Source organism: Neofelis nebulosa, chromosome 16 (assembly GCF_028018385.1).
Source record: "Neofelis nebulosa isolate mNeoNeb1 chromosome 16, mNeoNeb1.pri, whole genome shotgun sequence".
NCBI classification, from domain to species: Eukaryota; Metazoa; Chordata; class Mammalia; order Carnivora; family Felidae; genus Neofelis; species Neofelis nebulosa.
Window position 1 is genome coordinate 65,806,689 of NC_080797.1, and position 18,675 is coordinate 65,825,363.

Here is an 18,675-nt window from a genome sequence, read left to right on the forward strand (position 1 = left end):
TTCTACAAAACAAGAGTACAAAATCCTATACTCTTTGACACCCAAAACACAGGCAATGAAAGAAAAAATAGATGAGTGGAACTTCACCAACATTAAAAACTTTTGTGCATCAAAGGACACTGTCGAGCAAATGAAAAGATAACCCACAGAAGGGGAGAAATATTTGCGAATCAGATAGCTGGTCAGGGTCTGGTACCCAGAACATATAAAGAACTCTTACAACTCAGCAATAAAAAACACAAATAAGGGGCGCCTGGGTGGCTCAGTCGGTTAAGCGGCCGACTTCGGCTCAGGTCATGATCTCGCCGTCAGTGAGTTCAAGCCCCGCGTCGGGCTCTGTGCTGACAGCTCAGAGCCTGGAGCCTGTTTCGGACTCTGTGTCTCCCTCTCTCTGACCCTCCCCTGTTCATGCTCTGTCTCTCTCTGTCTCAAAAATAAATAAACGTTAAAAAAAATTTAAAAAAAAAAAAAAAAAACACAAATAACCCAGTTAAAAAAAAAAAGGAAAATAACGAGTGTTGGTGAGGCTGCAGAGAAACGGGTACCTGCCACGGTACAGCTGCTGTGGCAAAGTCTGACCGTTCCTCAAAAGGTAATGATCTGTCCTCGCAACTTCACTCCAAAATATACACCCCAGAGAACTGGAAACCCATGTGCACACAAAAACTTGCACACAAATGGTCTCGGCAATGTTGTCTGTGACAGCCAAAAGGGAGAAACAACCCAAATGTCTGTCCACACAGAAGAACAGATAAACAAAACGCGGTTTATCCATACAGTGGGATCGTGTTCAGCCCTAAAAGGAATGAATGACTGATATACGCGACAGCATAGGTAAACCTTGGAAACATTCTGTTAAGTGAAGTAAGGGAGAATGCCAACCCACTGCTAGCAGTTAGTTACGGGTTTCCTCCTGGGGTGATGGAAAGGTTCTGAAACAAGATAGCGGTGACAGTTGTAAACATGGTGAGTATTCTAAAAGCCACTGAATCGGATAATTTTAAATGCTTGAAATGGTGCGTTACATACTATGTGAATTTTACTTCAATTTAAAAACTGTAATAAAATAAAAATCCTGCACTCTTCAAAAAACATCAGTGTCATGAAATACAAAGACAGTCTCAGGTACAATTACAGATTAAAGGAGACTAAGGAGATAAGACAAATGAATGCAAGGCAGGATTTCAGATTTTTTTTTTTTTTTTTTTTTTTTTTTTTTTTTTGCTATTAAAGGTAATTATTAGGGGTGCCTGGGTGGCTCAGTCGGTTGAGCGTCCAACTTCAGCTCAGGTCATGATCTCGCAGTCTGTGAGTTCGAGCCCTGCGTCGGGTCTGTGCTGACAGCTCGGAGCCTGGAGCCTGCTTGGGATTCTGTGTCTCCCTCTCTCTCTGCCGCTCCCCCACTCATGCTCTCTCTCTCTCTCTCTCTCTCTGTCAAAAATAAACTTAATAAAAACTTTTTTTTTAATAAAAAATAAAGGTAATTATTGGAACCATTTACAAAAGGTCTGTAGGTTAGAAAATAATATTGATTCAATGTTAATTATCTAATTTCCATAGCTGTACTTGGTTAAATAAGAGAATTCCTTGGTTTTAAGAAATACACACCAAAGTATTTAGTGGTAAAGGGGCATAATGTCTGCAACTTCCTCTTAAACAGAAAAAATTGCATATATACACACACATCACGTGTGTGGAGAGAAAAAGGGAAAAGGACAACACAAACGTAGTAAAATGTTAACATCTGAGCAATCTAGGTGAAGGACGTTTCAAAAAGTTTATGCTACTCTTGTAACCTTTCTGTAAATCTAAAATTATTTCAAAATATCAAAAAAAATTTTGTTTTTTCAATGAGATGGCACATGTAAATTGCTTAGCACAGTGCGTGCCAGGCCAGGGAAGAGCTCAATAAATACAACTCATCAACTTACTGATGACGTGACAGTTAAGGTTAGAGACTATACAGCTTGACCGCTTGGGAAAGTTGGGAGGCCAGGAGAGGGCAGGAAGCTGCCTGCCTGAGGTCATGCAGGAGTAATGGGGGATAGCCTTCACTTCCCATGATGCCAGTAAGGGTTCTTTGCATAGCAGGTGCCAACCAAAATGTGCCCACCCTCTTAATCTCTGGAGGCAGACCTGCTATGCCCTAAGCCCTAGATTCTCCTTGTCTCCAAGGAACCCTGAGAGGGCTGGGACAGTGAGCCAACATTAGTGGGCACAAACTGGGCCCAGCCTGGACAGAAACACTGAGCAAATTCTCAGGGAACAACACTCATTCATTCACTCATTCATTCATTCATTTCACACCTATTTCCTAGCAGTTAGGTGATGCCAGGCCCTGCCTGCCTTCATAGTGTCTCCAGAATGGACGGGAGTCAGGCATTAAGCAAACGATCCCTGTGGAATGCATCAGAGTTATTCGAGAACGTGGGTCTGAAGCATGAGCGGGCGCTAACCAAGGAGAGGCGTAAAGGCGCACGTGGCTGAGGAACAGCGTGTCCAAAGGCCCTCAGGTGGGAGGCATGCAGGTGCCTTGGGATGAAGCTCCACGGGCAGTTGGGGCAGTGGGGGCACTTGGCCTCCTAGTGAGGTCAGGGTGGTGCTCCCAGGAGGAGCATCTGTTCCCCCCCCCCCCCAGTCAGGAAATAGTAGGGACTCAACAGCATTTACTGAAGCAGCAAAAGAGGCACACCAGCCTCCCAGACATCTGGTATCATTTCCTCCCTCCACCTGTTCCCTCCCTCCTTGGGGGCGAGGGTACTGAACAGTGCCTGGCCCAGCAACTCCAAGGAGCTGCCCCCTCTGCCCATGGTGCCAGCTCCCGCCAGGTGGGAGGGGGGAAAGGTAGAGGCAGAAGGTCCGGCTGGGTGCCCGGTAGAGGGCCTCAGGGCAGGACCCCCAGCGGGACACCAGAGAGGCCGCCTGCCCGGGGTGTGCTGAGTTGACCAGAAGGGAGTACTGGGACATACCAGGCTGCTGAGTTGTCCCGGCCAGGAGCTTGCCACTGAGCTCAGTGATTATAAATAACCCACCCGGTGCCTGGGCCTGCACCAAAGAGACCAGGGAGGTTCCCAGAGAGACAGCTGGAGCCAGGCCCCTGCGTCTTTGCCCCTTTCGAGTGGCCCCGACCCCAGGGCCCCGGCCCAGAGGAAGGAGCTGCCCACGGAGAGGCTGATAAATGAAGGAACACAGATTTCCCTGCCCGCATCTCATCACCTCCAGAGCGGGTGGGGGAAGAGGGCTCTCTCCTTACCTGCCACCCTTAGACCTAAGAGCCCCTGGCCGAGCCCGAGGAACGCTCGTCCAGGTCCCAGGTCCCTGGAGGGGGCAGCCGCGGCCCCGCGCCTCCCCCACCCCCCGACAGCCCCCGGAGAACTCACACCACCAGGTAGGTCAGGATGGAGACCTGCAGCAGCCGGTAGAGCAGGCCCACATTCTTGTTCTTGGCGATGACATATTTCTCGGTCTTGTAGTCCAACAGCGACTGGGAGAGCCCCTTGCAGCCCGCCTGCCCCATGGCGCTGCCTCACCTGCGCCTGCGGCCCGGGCCTCCGCTCGGGTGCCGCATGGGAGTCGCCTCTCGCCGCTGCTCCCCGCGAGTCCTAGGAGGCTCGGCACTGCGGCTCCCGAGGGCGCGACTCCAAGCAGCGGGGTCGCCGGCCGGGCGTGCAGGGCGAAGAGCGCGCGGGGGCACCGGCCGCTGCGGGCGAGGCTGCGGAAGCCGCGGCCGGGGCCCGGGGGGTGGGGGGTGGGGTGGGGGTGGGAATGGGGACGGGGGCGGCGCCGGGCCGCGACCTTGCTGCCACCTCGCCCTCTTCCTCCTCTGCTGATGGCGACACCCCGACCATCTGCCGGGCCACCGGCCGGCGAGGGCACTCTTGAGGCGCAGGACCGCACGTGCGGCGCAGGAAATCGGAAATCCGGCGCTGCAGGGGCGAGGAGAGGAGAGTAGGCAGGGCTGCTTTTCAAACCCACCTTTCTCTACTCCCAAAGAAATCCCAGGGGGCGTTGAATAGATGGAATAGATAGGGAAACTGAGGCCAGGGGAGGAGGGACCTACAGCGCAGGAAGTGAGGAGGGGTTGAAAAAAAGTTAGAGGCAAACACACCAGGTTTCTTGATTTTTCCTGCTCTCTGGGGAACCTTGATTCTCACCACTCAGGCTGAAAACACTGAAGACAGGCCCGACCCACGGCTCCTGTGTCCTCTGTGTTTAAGTGGGTGTTCCTACTGCGGCAGCTGCCTCTCTTTTAAAACCCCACGTTCCCAGGGGGTCAGTTGGCAAGCAGGCCCCAGCCAGCGCCCACAGCATGAACTCCCCACCACACCTAGGACAGACGGATGGGCTGGGGGTGTGGAGATGCAGGCAACCAAGACCTAGGATCATAAAATATGCCAGGGGGGTGTTCAGACCAACTGTTTGAAAGGTCCCCAAAGCAAGAGATGGGCCTAGTCTAGGGTGCTAACCCTGCACCCCTCTTCACAAGAGGTGAAATGAAATGAGAGGGTGTGAGCCCTGGGATGAAGGAGGGCATGTCCGAGATCAGTTTTAGAAGTTAGGACAGACACGGAGAGGCAGGCCCCTGGGCGAGCTATGTGTGCCCCCCCCCCCTCCACCCCCTGCCTTGAGCTAACACAGTACGCCCACTCACTTTCTACATCCTGCCACCTGACCAGAAACAGTTTGGCTCCTCTCTCTACCCTGGCCTTTCATATACCTGTGAGAAGTTCCCTTCCCTGAACCACAGGCTGCAGGAGTTGGAAGGATCCCGAAAGCTCACCAAATGTGCCTCTAAAAGTAAAAACTACAGGGGTGCCTGGTGGCTCAGTGGGTTAAGCATCTGACTCTTGATTTGGGCTCAGGTCATGATCTTGACGTTCGTGAGATGGAGCCCCACATAGGGCTCTGTGTTGACCCAAGCACGAGACCTGCTTGGGATTCTATGTCTCCCTCTCTCTCTCTGTCCCTCCTTCCTAGGTTCCCCACCCCAGTCACTTTCTGTTCCATTACCCCTTCTTATTCCCTGAAAGCACTTGTCATTCTTGGATAGGATCTTGCTTACTTATTGACTGGGTCCCCCCACTAAGACCAGAAAACTCCTGGAGGATGGGGACCTTGCCTTTGACATCTTTGTATACTATGCTCACTGCTGTATCTGCCATATATTAGTTCAATACATATATGTTGAGTGAGTGAACAAAATCAGGCCTGGTTTTTTTAAATAGGGAGGAGATTTGGAGCTGCCACCCTGTCCCAGTCATGACTAAGGATTTTAGAAGCTGATGTCATCCTGGGGGGGAGGCTTGGGAATTGTCACCAGACCTCCCTTCCACTCTCCTACAGGCCTCTTCCTCAGCCCTCCTCTCACATGGATCTCCAATACTCAGGGAAGAGGCAGCCTCAATGGAGTGACACCACATCTGTGAAGATTCCCATTAACCTGAGCCCACGAGGAGGCCTTTCAAGACCTCAAGATCTGGCCTGAAGAGTTCGAGGCTGGAAAGCATCACCTCCTACAGAGCCCCCTCACCCTTGCATAAGCCACGTATAGGATGTGCCCCACTGGGTCTCTCCCCCCCACAAAGGGAGTTCCAGGCTTTGTGGCATGGCCTGCGTGTTCTCCTGAGAGATCCTAGAGGCCACGGCCTTCATTTTGCAGGTTGGATCACTGAGGCCCCAGGTCATAGGGCACAGCCTAGCACTAGCCCCAGTCCAGTGCACTCTCCCCTGTTCTCGCTATACCGAGTACCTACTGTGTGCTGCGGCAGAGGCTGAAATGCAAGGCTCCCTGCCCTCTGTGGCTCATATAACTGCCACTCTAGACCCTTCTAGAGAAGGGTCTCTGCACTTATTCGCCCACCAGTGCGGGCAGCCCCTCTCGAACCACCCCATGACTCAGCCAAGACCAGGCTGCAGTTTCTGACACAACTATCCTAAAGCTTTAGGGACCACATGAGGGAAGACTGAAGGGGAAAGGGCCACTCTTGGGGCCGGGCCAGACCCTTCCTGTGGATTCCCTTATGGCACAGCTCCTTAAGACTGCTAGATCCAGACCCATCAGTGGGTCATGGTATCGATTTACAGGGTTACAACCAAGCACATTCAAAAAGAGAGAGAGAGAGACATTTCAAGAGTTGAAGAGTTCAAGAGCAAAAGCAAAAATGAGAGCGAAAATACCAGTGTAGGGTAGGTATAGTTTTCGTGAAACTTTTGTTTTTAGTATGAGTGTGTCCACGTGATATGGAATGTATTTCTTCCTGGGGCTCATGGTCACAACACTGTGAAAAATGCTTCTAGAAAGCTGCAAACCCAAGTATCTGCAATCTGCCTCCATATGGGGGAGGCCAGCTCACCACTCCCACCAGTTCAGCCAAACACCCAATATACCCAAGGCAGGAGAAGGGGCCTATGCACTTTACATCTCCATCATTCAAATTCTAAGGGATGTTTCCAGATCCAAGATGAATTCTCCACTTGAAAGAAAATTGCCTACTGCTTTTGATTGATAGTTTTTCCAGCTTCTACCTAACCCTATCTCGTCTTACAAGCCCCAAGGCACCCTGCTCCAGTATCGTCACCATTACCAGATGTCTTAGCACTCACTACTTGCCGAGCACTCTTCTAAATGCACTATGTGTGTGGGCTCACTTAATCATCACCACCCTAACCACCTATGTGGTTGGTACAATCATTATCTTTATTTTTCCCTAAGAGGCTAGATGAGTCTACGAGTAAGCATCTGAGCCAGAATTTGAATCCAGGTGATCTGGCTCTCCAACCCCAGCGGTCATCACCGTTTGTCACCATGAGCACAGTGCTTTACAGTTTCCACATCAATTCACTTGACTCATCCTGTGAACCCAGCCAGAGAGGTAGCTGTCAATCCCATTACACATTTGATGGAACAAGGTCCCAGGTCACCTAAAAAGCTAAAATTAATCCTAGGTCTCCCAGCCATCCACTCAGGGCTCAGCCCTCTGGAACTGTGGCTTCCTCTGGATGACCTTTAATATGTAGCTCACACGTTTGCCCTGCTGCTGTGGAGGGAAGCCACTGCCAAGGCCCAGAAGTATAGAGCTCCGCAGAGGGCAATGGATTCTCTCATGATGCCATATTGGAGTGAGGGGTCCGTCAAGAGAATGGGCACCTTCTGCAGGAGCTCCCACTGCTGCGGGGGGTGGAGCGCATTCTGGCATGCCAAGAACTGACCGCGTGCCTTGAAACTTCACTTCCGGGGTCAGGGGTCAGGGGTGAATGGCCTGTCTTCAAAGTAGTGAAAACCCCTCCCTGGCTCACCACCACATCCCTTCCCTCCCCTCTCCCAAAGACGTCTACATGATGCTTCATTATAATGAGTGTTGGCAGTGAGTGAAGCATTCTCATCTGGTTCACAAGACTTTGTCCAGCTGAAAGAGTTAAGGCACCAGCAGTAAAGTGATAGGGAATTATAAGATGAATTTCTTTCTTTTTTTTTTTTTTTTTTTTGGAAAATGAATTTCTAAAGGGCCTTTTTTTTTTTTCTTTTTATATCATCTTGCTTGCTCCTAAGACTTGCCAACATTTTAAGCTTATTGTTCTGTGTGGTCTGGACCCCCTGCTGTGGCCATCTTGGTCTCCTCCGGGTCCTGGGATAATTTCTAGTTAAAAACATGATGGAGCCTCAAATGTTGAAGTTGACACAGACAGAGCCCTCACATGTCTCCCCCAAAGAAATGTGCTGGACTCTTTATTTAAGGGGAAACAGACCCTCATGATTCTGACTCCAACCTTTTCTCTATACCATTCTCTCTTCTTTCTCCCACGAATTTTGTAGATCATAAGGGAGGGGGTATGGTGCAATAGAGTGGGCCCTGGAGGCAGGAGAATTATAAGGACATCACCCCTTTATAACCTTTTTTTTAAATGTTTAGTATCTTTAAGAGAGAGAGAATGAGACAGAGCATGAGCAGGGGAGGGGCAAGGAGAGAGGGGGCCACAGAATCTGAAGCAGGCTCCGTGCTGTCAGCACAGAGCCCAACGTAGGGCTCAAGCTCACAGTGCAGAGCCTGACGTGAGGATTGAACTCACGAACTGTGAGAACATGCCCTGAGCCGAAGTCAGACGCTTAGCCGATTGAGCCAACCCAGGTGCCCCAGAAATCACCCCTTTAATCAAGAAGAACTCCCAATCTCTAGGAGATGAGGAGCTTCTAAGAGGGAAACCACTCTGCCTGCAGGTGGGTGGCTCCACAGGAGTAGTCAATAGCATCACTGCGTTTCCATCAGAGGCTTGGAGGTAGCACTTGGTCACCCTGTGGCCTCAGAAGACATACTTTTCCCTATAGCCCTAGCAAGGGTGGAAATTCCCCTAGGTACTAAAGCTTTCCCTTTAGCCCAAGGAGGCCAACAAAAACTGTTCTCCAAAACATTAAAGGAAGACAAAAAGAAATTTAAAAACCACAAATTCCATATAATAATATGGTGCTTGCAGCAGAGGTGAAGATATTACTTACACACAGCGAATGTGTTTCTATTTCCCACCCCTAAGAGAGGAGGGTTCACGCAAGGCCTAGAGGTAGATTTGAGTCTGTGCTGGGGCACAAGAGGAGGTCACCACAACATAAGGCCTTAGAGGGCCATCGGCAGACCTGGGTTTCCTTCTGAGTCCTGAGTATCCTGGATGGCCCAGAAGGGACAAGAGTGGGAAAGGTCTCACAATAAGAGTGGGTGTGGGAAAGGTTTCACAATAAAAGACCTTGCAAAGTAATCTGTCCTTTAGCTTTTCTTTTCCTCTGACAGTCCTTCTATGATAAACACATTCCATTAATAGACATTACTGGTCCATTTAAGAAATAGCAGATGCATTATTAATGCCATTTCAGTACAGTCAACAGGAAAAGGTGGCTCCTCTCTGTGGGAAGCATTTCTGAGTCCATCAGTGGCTTGTGTGACCCATCTTAATTGATGGGTTGTTATTCATTACTTAGTTCTCAAAATGCAACCTGGGGAAAAACTCTACGGAGATATCAAGTACTTAAAAAGGGCAGAGTCAAGTAATGGTCTGCCGAGCACTAAAAAGGCTAAAGATTCACTCAAGTCAACCAAACCCTCAGAGTAGCGACATCTCTCACAAGGTGTGCCTTAGGGCAATCTCATCTTTTCCTTCCTCCTGCTCCCTGCACTGCTTTCTCCCCTAACCTTCGCGAAATTCCTCACAGCCATCCCTTCCACTCCCCTCCACTCTCCAGTTCACATAACTGAGGTAGTAATGAAATGAGAACGTGCAGGAAATCCTCGTATGAAAAATACACCGTGAGTAGTTGTGCTTCACGTAGTTCCTGTACACAATTCTTCCTTAGTGATTCTTGATCGTACTTACTGTCCCCGCCTGCCTTTCCAGCTCACACGCCACATCATGCACACTCAGCTTCAGCCGAATTGGCTCACATGCTTTACCACATCTGTCATTTTCCAACCTCTGTGCCTTTGCCATGGCTGGTCTCCCCTCAGTCCTCCATGGCTTCAAGGCTCACCTTACAGGGGTCTGTCTCCTTCATGAAGGCTTCCAGGACCCCCTCTTCTTCCCTAAATACCCAAAGGACAGGATCTGTACGATTTAGGCAGTTACCATTGGATCCATGTCATTGGATCCATGTCATATAGGACTATGAGTGCAGGAAAGGGATTTACCTTACTTTGTACCACGGGGCCTTCATCGAGTAGGTGGTCACGGAGGCTTGTAGAATGATAAGAGATGGGGAGGGGGACAGAAAGGAAGGAAGGAAGAAACGGAGGGAGGGAGGATGGACTGATTCCTGATCACCATGCCTCTGGCCATTAGCCGGCATATTTGAAGCGTCTGAGGACAGAGTGACTAAGCCTGTGCATATTCATAGATTTCAGAGATAATTCTGCCAGAGCATTAAGTTAAATTTGTCTCCTGAAGCAACTTCTAGGTCACCAAGGCTCCAAGTCTGTGCTAAGGCCTATCCATTGACAGAAGTGTAATCAGATGAACACATTTGATCTCATAATTAGCATCTCCCAGGGGGTGACCCTTGCATGAACACCATCTGGAGGGCTTGCCAAAAAAGCAGATTTTTTCAGGCCCAAGCTGGGCCAGAGCATCACAGCCCTTAGTGGGCAAGGCCAAGGAACCTGAAGAACTGAGCCACCTGCAACTGTTGTGCCAGCAAAGTCTGAAAACCGCCACTCTGCCCAGGGCTGTCAGCTCCGTCTTGCCAAGCCGATGGGAAGCTTTTGTGGAAAAAAACCATTCGATTTGGAGATCCAAAAATCTGCTGTTGTTCCAACAGCTCTGCTATAACTAGACCTGTGGGGTTGTTTCTTCCTTCAGAAAACAGAGCTAAAACTCTCTGGAATGATCATTAAGATTAGCTGCAAAAGTACAAAGCCCAGGGTAGGACACTGCTTTTTTTTTTTTTCTTTAACTTTATTTATTTATTTGGAGAGACAGCCCAAGCAGGGGAGGGGGAGGGAGAGAGAGAGGGGGAGAGAGAGAGAGAGAGAGGTGGGGAGAGAGAGAATCCCAAGCAGGCTTCATGTTGTCAGAACAAAACCTGATGCAGGGCTTGAACTTACAACCTGTGAGATCATGACCTGAGCCAAAATCAAGAGTCAGACACTTACCAACTGAGCCACCTGGGTGCCCCTAGGACACTGCGTTTATTAAATGCACCAGAACATATGAAGTAGGAGGTCTCTATATGTTACATTTTTTTTTTTTACCACTCTTTGACTGAAATGTAACATTTCCTTTAATTATGAATGTAGGCAACAAAACATGGCCATGTTAGCAGTATCTGTATCTTCACACCAATAGAAATTACAGATATTTTCCCACATTACAGTTATTGCAGATATCTCAAAATACATTTTAAGCTCACCACTACTTTAAAAGATGGGTAGTTAAGGGGCGCCTGGGTGGCCCAGTCAGTTAAATGTCTGACATCAGCTCAGGTCATGATCTCACGGTTTGGGAGTTTGAGCCCCGTGTTGTGCTCTGTGCTGACAGCTCAGAGCCTAGATCCTGCTTCAGATTCTGTGTGTCCCTCTCTCTCTCTCTGCTCCTCCCCTGCTTGCACTCTGTCTCTTTCTCTCTCTCGAAAATAAACATTAAAAAAGAAATAAAAGAGGGGCGCCTGGGTGGCGCAGTCGGTTAAGCGTCCGACTTCAGCCAGGTCACGATCTCGCGGTCCGTGAGTTCGAGCCCCGCGTCAGGCTCTGGGCTGATGGCTCGGAGCCTGGAGCCTGTTTCCGATTCTGTGTCTCCCTCTCTCTCTGCCCCTCCCCCGTTCATGCTCTGTCTCTCTCTGTCCCAAAAATAAATAAATAAAAAATAAATAAATAAATAAATAAATAAATAAATAAATAAATAAAAGAAGGGTAGTTATTAGACCTGTTGCTTTAAAAAAGAAGCACATGAGTCTCCATAAGAATTTTTCAATATTCTGATTATTGTAATTTCAATATAATTGGTTCTTTGTAAACTTTTTTTTTAATTTTTTTAAAAAAGAGAGAGAGAGACAGAGCATGCGCCGGTGAGGGGCAAAGAAAGAGGGAGACACATAATCGGAAGCAGTTTCCAGGCTCTGAGCTGTCAGCACAGAGCCCGACATGGGACTCAAACCATGAACTACAAGATCATGACCCTATAGGCTAAGTCGGATGGACTCTTAACCGCCTGAGCCACCCAGGTGCCCCTGTAAACTTTTATTTTTATGTACTTGAAAACAAGCTGATGGATGGACAGATGGGAAAATATGTGATAAAGCAAGCATAGTATAAAATGTTAATGGAAGAAACTAGATGGTGGGAAGACAGCTGTTCGCAACGCAGAATTCAACTTTTCATAATACAATGTTGGGAGAAATCTGAAAAGGGTTGCCTAGGTTTCACCAGACCACCAGAGGGGTTTATGGCCTAGGAAAAAAGTTAGAAACCCCTGACCTAGTGGTACTAGTGTCCTTTACTGGCTAGCCAGTCTTCACTCACTCACTAGGTGAGTTCTTCATCATTGGACAAAGGACCCCAAGCCCCAGTGTCAAATTCCAGGAGTTAGGCTCGTAACCTTTTCCTAGACTAGGAAATCTCAAAGTTTTGCAGAATCAAAGTGGGTCAGTGGTGTTTTCTCCCACCTCAGCCTTCCAACCTTAATCTTACACCTCACTCATAGCTCTGAAGAGAGAAAAGATTACCCCAAAGTAGGACACTAGTCAAATCCCAGAAACCAAAGCCAAGATCACGAGAACATCTGCCGGCACACCAGGCAGGGCAAGTCCGGGCCCCTTTTCCAGGCCCTAGACAGAAGAGAAGACATTCCCAGAGACACGCCTTCAATCACCAGCCACTCGCCCCCCAACTCTGCCCTCAGGACTGCAACTGGCTATGGGGTCCCAGAACTTCTTTCAGGGAGGAAGGAGGGGGGAGGAACAGAGCCTCCAACTGGCTCCCCTGGACATTGGAACCATGGTCCTGGCTCCTTTGTGGTACTTGGGAAGAGTTCTTCTTTTAGACAGACCACCAGGAAGGACTAGTGCTTCCTGATGCCCACCGGTAAATCTGCACAACTCAGTTCTCCCATTTCTGGAGGTCATGCTGCTCCAATTCTATCTGAATCAAAGCATCCTTACTCACCCAGAGGCTCCAAAGTTCAGAGGGAGAAATACACCTCTTACTTCTATCCCAGAAGACGGTGCAGTCCAGAAGAGCTAATGAGAAGGAACCAGGGCCACATTTGAACTGGACAAGAAAGTAAAGCACAGAGGGCACAAAAAAGTCATCTTTTTTGTGGTTGTTGTTGTTGTTTACTTATTTTTGAGAGAGAGAGAGGCAGGGGCAGAGAGTGGGTGGACAGAGGAGCCGAAGTGGGCTCTACACTGACAGCAGAGAGCCTGATGCAGGGTTCAAGCCCAGGAACCGCGAGATCATGACCTGAGCCGAAGTCAGATGCTTAACCGATTTAGCCCCGGGCGTCCCCCCCAAAAAACGTCTTCTTATTTCATGGGAAAGTACATGGTCTTGCCGACAAAGTAAGGTAAACTAAAGCTATGATTATATATCCATTAAGCAAATAAGTCAAGTAAAAACAGAGATCCCAGGACATGTTCATGCTGCTGATAACCATGTAACACGGCTCAGTCCTTCTGGAAAGCTATTTGGCATCCTATAGCAATTACAAAAATGTCTTTAATTCCACTTTTGGAAAAGTTGAAAGGGTCTCTTTACAGTTTATACTGTAAAGAGCTCTGCACAGTTATTAATTCCCCAAAGACACACTAGACCAAGGTGTCACTTCTCCCCATCCCGTCCACCCACATTTGTCAGCAGCATTTTTTTCTCTGACACTGGTTCCTTGAAAATGGTCAAATTCTCACAAATGGCAAAATATATGGTTCTATTTACGTAAAAGAAAACAGGGGCGCCTGGGTGGCTCAGTCAGTTAGGCATCCAACTTTGCCTCAGGTCACGATCTCACAGTTCATGGTTTGAGCCCACATCAGGCTCTGTGCTCAGAGCCTGGAGCCTGCATTGGTTTCTGTGTCTCCTTCTCTGTCCCTGCCCCCTTGTGCTCTGTCTTTCCCAAAAATAAACATTAAAAAAATTATATAATGCTATTTAAAAAAAAAAGAAGGAAAACAAAACAAAACCCCAAACCTATGTACTATATACATATTTATGTGAATATTTACAAGTGCACAGGATAAAGCCTGGAAGGATGTACACCACACCAGTTCACCTCAGCTTCTAAGGAGGGCCACAGGGTGGAGCAGGGTGTGACAAAGGCAGTTTTTCACTTTTCACTGTGATCTTACTGTGAGAGTGTTATTAGTTATGTACTTTCCAAAATATACTTCCACTAATCAAAGTCAAGTTAACTGAAGTTGGAAATTGTCTATTTAGGTGCGTCCAGCTACTTCCTGACCTCTGATACTAGAACTACTCTTCCTAAAGTGATTCAATGTTTCCCTTGATTCCATTTACTAAATCTGTTTTGTTTTGTTTTTTTAATTTTTTTTAAGGTTTATTTATTTTTGAGAGACAGAGAGAGACAGAGCATGAGCAGGGGAGGGGCACAGAGAGAAAGGGAGACACAGAATCCGAAGCAGGCTCCAGGCTCTGAGCTGTCAGCACAGAGCCCGCTGTTGGGCTCGAATTCACAGACAGCAAGATTATGACCTGAGCCGAAGTAGGAGGCTTAACCAACTGAGCCACCCAGACGCCCCACTAAATCTGTTCTTAAAATAATGGTAGGGGTGGCTGGCTGGCTCAGTCGGTGGGTGGAGCATGCAACTACTGATCTTGTGGTTGTGAGTTCAGGCCCCACATGGGGTGTAGAGATTTCTTAAAAATAAAATCTTTTTAAAAAAAAAAAAGTAATGGTAAAATTCTGGCACTATTACAAGGCTTACCATTACTAATTATAGCTAGGAGACCCCAAAATACCTATATCCCTAAAATACCTAATTTCCCTTCTCGTAAGGGTACAGAAGATGTGCACAGACCTTTCACTATATACGGATAATGTAAGACTGCTGAGCTTTGCCATACGAAGCATCCTTTCTCAAAATTTAATTAGGCCTAACAAGCTTGCCAGATTAAGGTTTTCACATCTGCTTGATGTCATGCCTTCTTCAACAACCAAAGTTCAGATGTTTTCAGAAGAGAAAAAGGTTATTTGAATCTGTGCTCACTAGGTGTTAAACGGGGGAAATGAAAACAGAGAAATCACAAGGGGCATTTTCCCCATGCTAGTGTCAAGCTGACTTCATCTTGGTCCTTATCTGGTCAAGACAGCGGCCATAACCCATTGTCCTTGTATCTATACAAGCTTTGGCACTTCCTGTTCTCAGGGAGAGGACGATGAACAGGAAATGGAAAATGCCTGGCACTAGAAAAGCATCTTTTAGAATAAAGGCCTTGGCCCAAGCTATAGCAGATGAATTTGTAAAATCTAATCATGTCTCTGTTTATAATAGTCCTTTCCCTTCTCAGACTGGTCCCTTACACAGTCTCTTGACTACAAGTGCATTGGTTTAACTCCAATCAGATCAGCACAGCTCAGTCAATAGCTCATAGGTGGTCAATATAAGGCTTGACTGTTATAATGGGAGTAGGATCTTATTTGTAATAATAATTTTTTTTTAATTTTTTCTTAATGTTTATTTATTTTTGAGACAGAGAGAGACAGAGCATGAACGGGGGAGGGCCAGAGAGAGAGGGAGACACAGAATCTGAAACAGGCTCCAGGCTCCGAGCGGTCGGCACAGAGCCCGATGCGGGGCTCGAACTCACGGACCGTGAGATCATGACCTGAGCCGAAGTCGGACGCTTAACCAACTGAGCCACCCAGGCGCCCCATAATAATAATTGTTTAAAAAAATATAAATCCAAGGGGTGCAACTCACCTAAAACACTGCAAACTTGGACATAACTCCTGGATCCAACAATAGGAAAATATCTAAGCAAACTTACCTCTTTCTTTGCCTTCAAAGACAAATCCTCTGAAGTAACTCAAGAAGTGTAAAGAGGGAAGAAGTCCACGGTAGCACTGGAAATTGAGAATGATACAATAAAGGAACCAAAAATATGAAGGAATTCTTGGAAGAAGTGATGCAGATGGAATCAGATCAGCAGAAAAGCTGATCACGCTAAAGAGCCAGTGATTTAACACAGGTAACATAAGAGGCTCCATGAGAAGTGGATGGGTTCTCCAATCAAGCCCCAGAAATTGCCAAAGGCAGAGTGGCAGGGAGTGAGACCATGGGCAGGCTGTGAGGCAGACAGTGGAGGGTACACACAGCAATCCCCTTAACATCAGGCAAAGTTAACTTCCCAGAGCTCTACAAGTTCTAGTCAAAGAAATAAGGGTGAAAAAGAGTACAAATACAAGAAAGACTCCACATCACCATTATTTCTTCTTTTTAACATTTATTTATTTTTGAGAGAGAGAGAGAGAGAGAGAGAGAGCACACACGCATGAGTGGAGGAGGGGCACAGAGAGAGGGGGACAGAGTATCTGAAGCAGGCTCTAGGCTCCGAGATGTCAGCACGGAGCCTGATGTGGGGCTCAAACTCGTAAACTGTGAGATCATGACCGGAGCCAAAGTTGGACACTTAACCTACTGAGTCACCCAGGCGTCCCCCAAATCACCATTATTTCCAGACAGGATTTTCTGCTTTGAAAATCCAAGAGAATCAACTAAAAAGCTATTTAAAAAACAGAGTTCAGTAAGATGGCCAGATAAGATATTCAAAAGAACAAATTTTCTAAATACAAGCTCTATAATCAGCCAGGGGAAAAAGACATTTTTCACAGTAGCAATAAAAAATATAATATAGGGGAGCCTGGGTGGCTCAGTCGGTTAAGCATCTGACTCTTGGCTCATGTCCTGATCTCACAGTTGGGAATTCAAGTCCTACATCGGACTCTGTGCTGACAGTGCAGAGCCTGCTTGGGATTTTCTCTCTCTCTCTCTCTCTCTCTTTCTCTCTCTGCCCCTCCACTGCTGGCATGTATGCAAATGCGCTCTCTCTCTCAAAAATAAACTTAAAAAAAAAAAAAAACAACAATACAGCTGGAAATAAAAGTCTTCATAAATTAAGATCTCTGAAAGAAATTATAAAACCTTGCTGCAGGGTGTTTTCAAAAATCTCAGCGAGTGGAGAAATGTCTTATTTCTGAGTAAGAAAATAATGCTGTAAAGAAAGCAGTTCTCCTCAACGTAATCTGTACATTTATTTATTTAAAAAAAATTTTTTTTAACGTTTATTTATTTTTTTTTTTTTAATTTTTTTTTTTAACGTTTATTTATTTTTGAGACAGAGAGAGACAGAGCATGAACGGGGGAGGGTCAGAGAGAGAGAGAGGGAGACACAGAATCGGAAGCAGGCTCCAGGCTCTGAGCCATCAGCCCAGAGCCCGACGCGGGGCTCGAACTCACGGGGACCGTGAGATCGTGACCTGAGCTGAAGTCGGAGGCTTAACAGACTGAGCCACCCAGGCGCCCCAAACGTTTATTTATTTTTGAGATAGAGAGAGACAGAGCATGAACGGGGGAGGGGCAGAGAGAGAGGGAGACACAGAATCGGAAGCAGGCTCCAGGCTCCGAGCCATCAGCCCAGAGCCCGACGTGGGGCTCGAACCCACGGACTGCGAGATCGTGACCCGAACTGAAGTCAGACGCTTAACCGACTGAGCCACCCAGGTGCCCCAACCTAATCTGTACATTTAAATCAAAACCTCAAGGGTTTGGGGCGCCTGGGTGGCGCAGTCGGTTAAGCGTCCGACTTCAGCCAGGTCACGATCTCGCGGTCCGTGAGTTCGAGCCCCGCATCAGGCTCTGGGCTGATGGCTCGGAGCCTGGAGCCTGCTTCCGATTCTGTGTCTCCCTCTCTCTCTGCCCCTCCCCCGTTCATGCTCTGTCTCTCTCTGTCCCAAAAATAAAAATTAAAAAAAAACGTTGAAAAAAAAAAAATAAAATAAAACCTCAAAGGTTTTCTTTTAGGAATCTGAAACACTGATATTAAGAATTATCTGAAAGAATAGAAGCAGTTTTTCTTAAGAATGAAAATGTCCTATCAGGTATCACAGTTTACTGTAAAGTTATAATGAAAACTGGTATCAAAAACAGAATCCCATTTTCCACAATGATCAGGTTGGCAAAATAGTGAAAATGTGATGATGCCCAGCTGGTGGCAATGGACACGGTGGCACTTTGATATTCTCTGAGTGGGGGTGTCAACTGGTAGAAACCTTTTGGAGGTGGTCATCATCTGTCAAAAACAACTGAATTGAAGTGTAGCTGACAATGTTATATTCGTTTCAGGCGTACAACGGTGACTCAACAACTCTACATGTTCTGCTGTGCTCACCACAAGTGTAGCTACCTGTGTCACCATACAGTGTTGTCACAATGCCACTGGTTACAATCCCCGTTCTGTACCTTTCGTTCCCATGACTTATTTCGTCTATCAAAATTTTAAATGCACGTCATCTCGGAGCCAGTGATTGTGCTGGGAACTTACCCATCGACATACTTGAAAAGCACACCAGGGAGGATACGTGTTTAGAGATGTTCATCACACCTTTTCTTTGTAATAAAAAGAAGGAAAGAAATAGAAACAACCTAAATATCCACTTGTAGGGATTTGTTAGGTAAATACAATGCAGTGTATCACGGAACTGTTAAAAAGGATGGGGTAGATCTGCAGAGGTTGCTACCGAAAGGTGCCTAAAATCCATTAGATGAAAAAGTAGGAGGGAGAACAATCTATACAATCTAATTCCTATATCCATACATGGATATGCATATGCTGGTATATGCAGAGGAATATTTTTAAAGAATATCTAAAAATGTATTAACAGCGGTTGCTTTTGGAAAGAGATTGGAGGTGGAGAGGAGAGGGAGACTAACTTTTTATTTTTTAGATACCTTTGTGCTGTTTAGAATTTATCGTTTGCATAATGCTAAAAAGTGTTCCTTCAATTGTGGTACTGGTACAGTAACAAACAGATCAGTGAAACAAAATTAAATTTCCAGAATTTATATGCATTCATAGGAATTTCACGAGTAGTAACAGCAGAATTTTAATTTATTAAAAAAAAATTTTTTTGTTTTATTTATTTTTGAGACAGAGAGAGACAGAGCATGAACAGGGGAGTGGCAGAGAGAGA

General features: G+C 46.9%; 1 protein-coding gene across 13 annotated transcripts in view; it reads right to left on the minus strand.

The window, feature by feature from the left end:
• P2RX5 (purinergic receptor P2X 5) overlaps positions 1-16,520 on the minus strand; it is a 28,881-nt gene extending 12,361 nt beyond the window's left edge. For 3 of the 13 annotated variants that reach the window (XM_058703833.1, XM_058703834.1, XM_058703832.1), the window contains exon 1: positions 3,381-3,653. In XM_058703833.1, coding sequence (XP_058559816.1) covers positions 3,381-3,517 — 137 coding nt within the window. In that variant the 5' untranslated portion in view covers positions 3,518-3,653. Of the gene's footprint in view, positions 1-3,380; positions 3,927-15,473 lie in introns of those variants that run through there. The other 10 variants (XR_009254989.1, XR_009254990.1, XM_058703823.1 and 7 more) reach the window with 8 other exon arrangements.
• Positions 16,521-18,675: the final 2,155 nt, after the last annotated feature.